The sequence below is a fragment of the Cyanistes caeruleus genome, chromosome 1 (assembly GCF_971803275.1).
Source record: "Cyanistes caeruleus chromosome 1, bCyaCae1.hap1.1, whole genome shotgun sequence".
NCBI classification, from domain to species: domain Eukaryota; kingdom Metazoa; phylum Chordata; class Aves; order Passeriformes; family Paridae; genus Cyanistes; species Cyanistes caeruleus.
The window spans coordinates 108,164,544-108,171,534 of NC_141701.1; the positions used below are offsets into that span (position 1 = coordinate 108,164,544).

Genomic DNA, 6,991 nt, shown 5'->3' on the forward strand with positions numbered 1-6,991 from the left:
AAACCTGTCAAATGGAAAGAAAATATATGATGTTTAAATGTAACTTTCTTGCTTCCCTTTCTGAACTAAGTTAGTTAATAGTGGCCTGGCTATTTTTTTCTTTACTCTTTTCTGTCTTTTCCCTCAGCACAATTACCGAAGAGATTCTCTTACATGGCTGCAGTTCTATTTTAATTTTCTTGTTATTGTTGAATTGCTGTCAGTTGTGATCATAATAAACTCTTTGGGTACTAAATCTAACAAATCAGTCAGAAAAGATAGCAAAATTTGGTGCATTTTCAACTGCCTCAGTTAAATGGAAGTTCATCATTCGTTCAGGAGAAAAAAGAGAGAAGAAAAAATTATGTTTTCAGCAGATGTTTAAGGAGCTCCTCCTTACCAACTATAAATGATTCTTCACAGGTCATGTGAGGAGGACGAGAAACTGCGTTATGTCTCGTTGTGATGAGAGGAGGTATAGGGCAGACACTGTGACCCAGCGTGGTCGGGGGTGAGCAGCACTGCCAGCAGCATCTGTGTTGGCAGGGTCATGTACAAGGAATGCTAGTGTGTGTGGCACCAGCTAACCCCAAGAGGTTTGGCATTTACCAACCTGGTTGCATTTTAACCTGTGCTACCCCAGGTGTTGCTCTAACCTGACTAAATTTCATCCAGCTAAATGAAATGCTCCTTTATTTGTTTCTTTTCTCAATCTAACTCTGAGACTGTCACTGGGCTGAGTTGCTGAGGCCACTTTGAGTCTGTTTCTGCAGTTGTGTCCAGGGTGCCCTGTGGTGTTGGTCAGTTTGATGGGAAATATATTTCCCAGTCAAAGCAGTTCCAAAATGATCAAATGGAAAAAAAGGCAACACCTACAACTGCTTTCTTGCAGGGATGGCTTGTTTTTTTAATTGTGCTGCAGTGTATAACTGTGCTGGAAAACTCGTAGAAATACTAATCTACCTGTCTATGCAACTGAAACCTGTATCTGGAAAGAGTGAAGATGTTGGAGTTAATAAACCATTGGTGTGCTTTAGTTTTCATCTTGTGATTAGGATATCTTGGAAGCCTGGTAATTTACACCATATGTCTGTATTTCTGAAATGTATATGGTCATACCTTGTAGAAAGTCAGTTCATGCAGTAACTTCTTTCTCTTTTCTCTCCCTCATGCTTTTCAAGACTTCTGTGTTCTGTATTTAGCTGTATGAGAGATGCACCACAGTGGCTGCTACTGCTCTTTAGTTCCACTGGAATCAGAACTATGAAGGTCCAGATTTAATCAGTGCTTAAGAGAAGAATTGTGAACTAATTTCCACTTAACCTTGCCTTCAGAGTGTGTGTGCTGCTGCAGTGTGTGTGGCCTTCTCAGCTCTGCTGGGAGAGATCCTTCTCCCCTGCTGCTGCCTCAGCCCAGGCAGAAGGGACAGGACATCAGGATGTGCCTTAGCACATCTGCCACATGCACTGACAGCCCTAGCACACACGGGGGTGCAAGCAGACTGAGTCCAGAGACACTTAGCAAGGCTGCATTTCTAATTACATCTGCTGGTTCTCTCAAATAAGTGTTCCACTACAGTATACAAGGAGGAATATATGGGATTCCTCTTGTTGAATTGCAGCTGCAGTTCAGCTTCCTCAATTTAAACTGCTTATGGCAGAGGTTGGTACAGTTCCAAATCATGGAACATGTTAGAGATCATGTTGTTCAGATCTTATTTAGCCTTGGAAAGAAGACTTGAGATTTCATAGCATCAGGCTAATATTTTCTTAATTAAGAAGTGCCTTAAAGATATGCTGATTTTTAGGGGATAGAGTTTCCAGCGTTGCGTGAATTCACATCACCTGTTCATTGTAAACCAAGGATCTAGATGATGTTCTAAGCTCATTGGAAGCTGCAGCTCAAAGCATTCCAGGGTGTTTAACCTGATATGCACAGTAGTGCTGGCTACACAGAGTTCATTAATATAAAGTGAGATGAGACTGATAATTCTAGCCAAGACACCATCTCAGCCCCTTTTGTCCATATGTACAAAAGAGCTGCAATTTAGTCACTGGCCAGAGTCTTCTCTTGGAAATCTGATCAGATTGTCTCAAAGGGCTCTTTGAGAGGCTTTTCTTGGTGCAGAGAATCCCTCTTAACTTAAAGTTGCACGTTATGGCTAAGCCAATCCAGCAGCATGGCTCTGCTGAAAAGGGAAATTCCTTTTCTGGAAAAGTCCCTTTTCTGCTGAAAAGGGAAGTTACCCTGTTCCTTCCCCTCCCAGCTACTTAGTTTTCCCATTGTTTGGCACTGTCTTTACTTTCTGTCTGACTCTGCCAAGTGTCTTCTACTTGCTGACCTGGCAAGGTGAGGGAGTATATTTCCTTCTTTGAACAGTGGTGAGCTCACATCAGTGAATCCTTTGTTAGCATCAAGTGTTGCATTGCTCAAGACCCTTTGAATGCCATTAGAGGGGATGAATCCATGCTTAAGAAATACTACTGTGGAATTATTTTTTTTTCTTTTTTTTTTTTTCTTTTTTTTTGGTTTTTTTTGGTTTGTGTGTGTGTACTTGTGGCAAAGACCATAATTTGTGCATGGTTAGCAAAAGTTGGATTTCTCTTTTTCCTGAAGGTGCATGTAGCTCTTGGGATTCTCTCAAAAAGACATGAATTTGGAGTGTGATAGATATCCCACATGCCTTGTTTCTGGAATAACTAAGTACATCATGCCTTAGTGAATGAGTGTTCAGTTCTGCGTGCTCAGAAGTGACACTAAAATGTAGATGTCTTGCTTATACCATTGGTCCAGTCTTCTGCATTTGCTTGTCTCTTAGAAGCAACTGGGAGTTCTGACAGACAGTTGATCAGGAAGAAAAAGTCAAGGTGTTGATCACAAACCTGTATATAGTTTATCAGGGAAATGTTGTGCTGGGTGTTGGCAGTGGCATTAATCCTATGAAACTGGGCTCTGAAGTGTGCAAAATGGAGATGTGTTTTGTAAGATTTGGTGGTTTTGAATTTGTAATCACATTTGTGGGGGGATGGGAACTGTCAGTGTCCTGTGCACTCTCCAAACGGATAAAAAGCCCTGCTCAGGGTTAAAAATCTTACCTGTGGTAAATTTTAATTTTCTAGTGGAGAGAATAATTTGACTGCTCCTTTGCTTTCAGCCTTAATGCAGCACCTACTCCAGCTTGTGGCAGCATTAGCAATTTGAAAGGCACCCCGGTGGCTACTCCCTGCACCCCTCGGCGTCTGAGTTTGGCCGAATCCTTCACCAACCTCCGGGAATCCACGACGACAATGAGCACATCCCTGGGGCTGGTGTGGCTGCTGAAGGAAAGGGGCATCTCAGCAGCAGTGTACAATCCACAGAGCTGGGACAGAGCCAGCAGGAGCACCCTGCTGAACACGTACTCCCCGAAAATGGCGATCATTCCTTCCACTCCACCAAATTCACCCATGCAGACACCTTCTTCTTCCCCTCCATCTTTTGAGTTCAAGTGCACCAGCCCACCTTATGACAACTTCTTGGCTTCAAAGCCTGCTAGTTCAATCTTGAAGGAGGTGAGGAATAAAAAGAACATCAGGAACAGTGAGAGCCAAACTGACGTGTCTGTTTCCAACCTTAATCTCGTGGACAAAGTCAGGAGGTTTGGTATTGCCAAAGTTGTGAGTTCAGGGCAGACGTCAGCTCCTCCTTTAACGGATGACCAGGGACCTCTTCTCTGTGGGGCACAGGGACCAGTGAGGGCCCTTGTTCCTGGAGGCCTGGCACCTGACGGTCTCCCCTTGGGCTGCCCTGCCGTGACCAGTGCCATCGGGGGCATCCAGCTGAACACTGGCATCCGAAGGAATCGGAGCTTCCCCACCATGGTGGGTTCCAGCATGCAGATGAAAGGCCCAACGTCCCTCACTTCAGGGATCCTCATGGGAACCAAGCTCCCGAAGCAAACTAGCTTACGATGAAGGACTTTATTTTTACAGCTAGTCTTTTTAAATTAAAATACTCAGATTCTTTCTCCAATCTCCTTTTCCTTTCCCTACCACCCCTTCATTGCCTCTTGAGTTTGACAAATCAACTTCGTGCCTAATGGGAGAAATGTGTAAACTTTGTATAAAATGTGTAAATATGTACCAGATCTATTGTAACTAATTGGATTATTTTACTGTTCAATCAAGTGCAAAAGGCTCTATGTTATGTTTGCTGTATTAAGGTTAACTTGCTAACCTTTTGAAAAGGTTTTTTTTTTTTAAGATGCACTGAAAAAAAAAACAAAAGAGCAAAACCAACAAAAAATAACTTGACTAGAAAAAACGTGAATTCTGTAGCTAGCCTAACTTGAGTCAAAGGTGCATGGGAAGCTATTGAATGTGTTATGTGAGACCTCTCTTTACATCACTTGAAGCATGGGAGCATTTGTGCTTCATTAAATACTGAAAAAAGCACTCAGTTTAACATGTGGTAGTTTTAATTTTGCCTCTGTAGATGAGTTGAGCTGAGTTATTGGAGTGCCTGGCTATTATGCCTGAATGGATGAAACCTTTTTTTTTTCCCCCTGTTCTGTATTTGCCTCCTCCCCAAGATTATAAACCTGAACTAATACTGTGTTGAGGTCAGCAGGCCTACTGGGTACCTGGGATATTGACATATTCCTACCACTGCTGTTTCCTTTGGCACACTTACACTTTGTGCAACTCCTTGCTTTGTTGTTTTTTTTGTTTTGTTTTGTTCTTCAATGCTGCACTGGGCTGTGGAAGGGAAAATGCTTTACTGTGTGTTGCTGCCACTGAAACATGCTTTGTCAGTGCGCCCAAAGAAAACAGTTTTCACAACTCGTGAGGCAAACATGGCAGTGACTTCCTAGAAGTCCACGTTGCGGAACAGATTGACAGATAAGAATGTTATAAAAGAACATGTAGCAAAACCAGTATTAGGAAAAGGTGAGTCCTTGAAACCTCAGCAGAGAACCACAGAAAACATTTAGTAACGGAATGGTACAGGCAGGAAAGAGCAGCTTGCAGCCCTCATGCTGATCTTTGTGTTTCATGCATGTCAGAGACTGTGGCCTTGTAAACAGGGTGACAATATTCTCCACCCATTTTCTGTTTTCTTTTTTCAGAGAAACCTTTTTCATCTAAAGTCAAGCCCTACCATAGGTAAAAATAGGGGAAATGCTTTATTTTCACAGTGTTTTTAAAATGAGGAAAATACCTGCCATACAAACATAAAACCCTCTGCTTTTTCAGAAAGGAAATATAAGACCTCACGCGACCTTTAGTTGCCAGGCAATTCTAATTATATAGCAATTTTTTCTCTGTTTCTTCCAACCTTCTGCTGGGTGTTTGTAGAAGGAATTGAAATACCTTGGAACTTGAACAGACTGGAGGGCGTTTCTAGAGCAGAGCTGAGACATAAATATTTTTTGGAAGAGGGGTTGGAGAAGAGTAAAGCAGGGAAGGTTTAGCATCCACTTTCTTTTCCTTGCACTTGTGGCATCTAAAATCAAGCTCCCCGTTTATTACCATTGTCACACTACATGTAATTGCCGTGAATTGCCATTTGTACCAGACTGTTACTAAATTATTAGCACTGATAATTTCTTGTATAAATGAAGCTGTCTTTTATTTAGTCTTTGTGACGAGAGATAGGTGGGTGGTTTGTTTTTTTCTGAATGAAGTAGTTATTGCGGTAGTGCTATGGACACTAAGGATATTTTTTGAGAAAGAAAACAAAAACACATCAGTCAGTTACAGCATGTGTTTGAAGACTTCTATTTATTCTATGAACTTACAATGTTTTAGTAAAATGCCATCAGCTCTGTTTGCTGTTGTATGTGTGCACTTATTGCAAGTAAATTTAAGTATCTTTTTATTTGAATGTATCTTAAACCAGTAGATAGAATAACAGTTGATTCTGAAAAAAAGTCATGGACTTAATGGACCATTTTATATACCCACAGGAAGAAAGCAATACCATAAGAGAACTTAAAGTGTAGAAGTTAATCATGCAATTGGGAAGTATTATTTAGCCTTTAAATAAGCTGTAGGAGCTGTCCACCCACCAGAGAAAGCAATTGTAACACATCAGAATGACGAAATTTAATTTTTTCTTCACTAATATCAATAAAATAACAGAAAAGTTGCATTGTTGTGTGTTATTCAACTTTTTCCTATTCTTTTAAGGTGATAAATCTTCCACCTTGATCCTTTGCTCTCATCTCTTAGTTAAAGCAAAATAATAGGCCTTCCTTTGTTTTTTTTTTTAATTCTTAGAACTGGTTGGAAATTTTTCAGATTTTGTTTGCTGAAATCAGTGAAACCTGAGTCAGAAGAAAAAAGAGAAGCAAGTATACTTTTTTATTTTTTAAATTTGAATTGAGAATGCAGAATTGTATGTTGTATGGTTTCTGTATTTTGAGGAATTTTCACTCTCCTGCCTAATGCAGTGCAAAACCTTTAGTAACAAAATGTGAAAGTACAGAATAAGGAGGAAACATCCTGTGTTTTTCAACAGAGACAGGACTGAGGTCTGCTGTTAGCCAATATCTTCATTACTGAGGGAGGGAACATTACAGTGATGAAACATCAGGTAGTGAGGAGCTCAAAATACCTGCACATGTGGTAAAGGCTAAGTAATGGAAAAAGCTCCCTGGGGGAGGGAATAATCAGGCAGTAACCCATAGAAAGATTAGACAGATTCATTGAGAAAGATGTGTGTGTGTGTTTCTGTGTGAGGTGGAGAGGGAAATAATAACATTTATATGACATACTTGCTACAGAGAGAAAATGGGACAGGAATAATGCCAAAATAAACTCATGGAGGGCTTGCACCAGTGTGACGCAGTGGCCTACGCCAGCTGCAAGAGGGGCTGGTGCCAGGGGCACAGCCAGGGACTGCCAATGAGTACAGACACTCATCCTTCCCCTCTGCACAGCTCTGGGGCTGAGGGGAGCTCATGGTCAGAAAGCTAATGGTTAATGGGAGGGATCCAGGGAGGAGAAGCACTGTGCACCCAGCCCTCCTT

The 6,991-nt window shown here is 41.4% G+C and overlaps 1 protein-coding gene across 9 annotated transcripts in view; it reads left to right on the forward strand.

The window, feature by feature from the left end:
• Positions 1-6,111, forward strand: part of TRAK1 (trafficking kinesin protein 1) — a 122,395-nt gene extending 116,284 nt beyond the window's left edge. For all 9 annotated transcript variants that reach the window (XM_086848674.1, XM_023919380.2, XM_023919379.2 and 6 more), the window contains one exon: positions 3,134-6,111. In XM_086848674.1, the coding sequence (XP_086704800.1) occupies positions 3,134-3,932 (799 nt within the window). In that variant the 3' untranslated portion in view covers positions 3,933-6,111. The remainder of the gene's footprint in view (positions 1-3,133) is intronic.
• Positions 6,112-6,991: the final 880 nt, after the last annotated feature.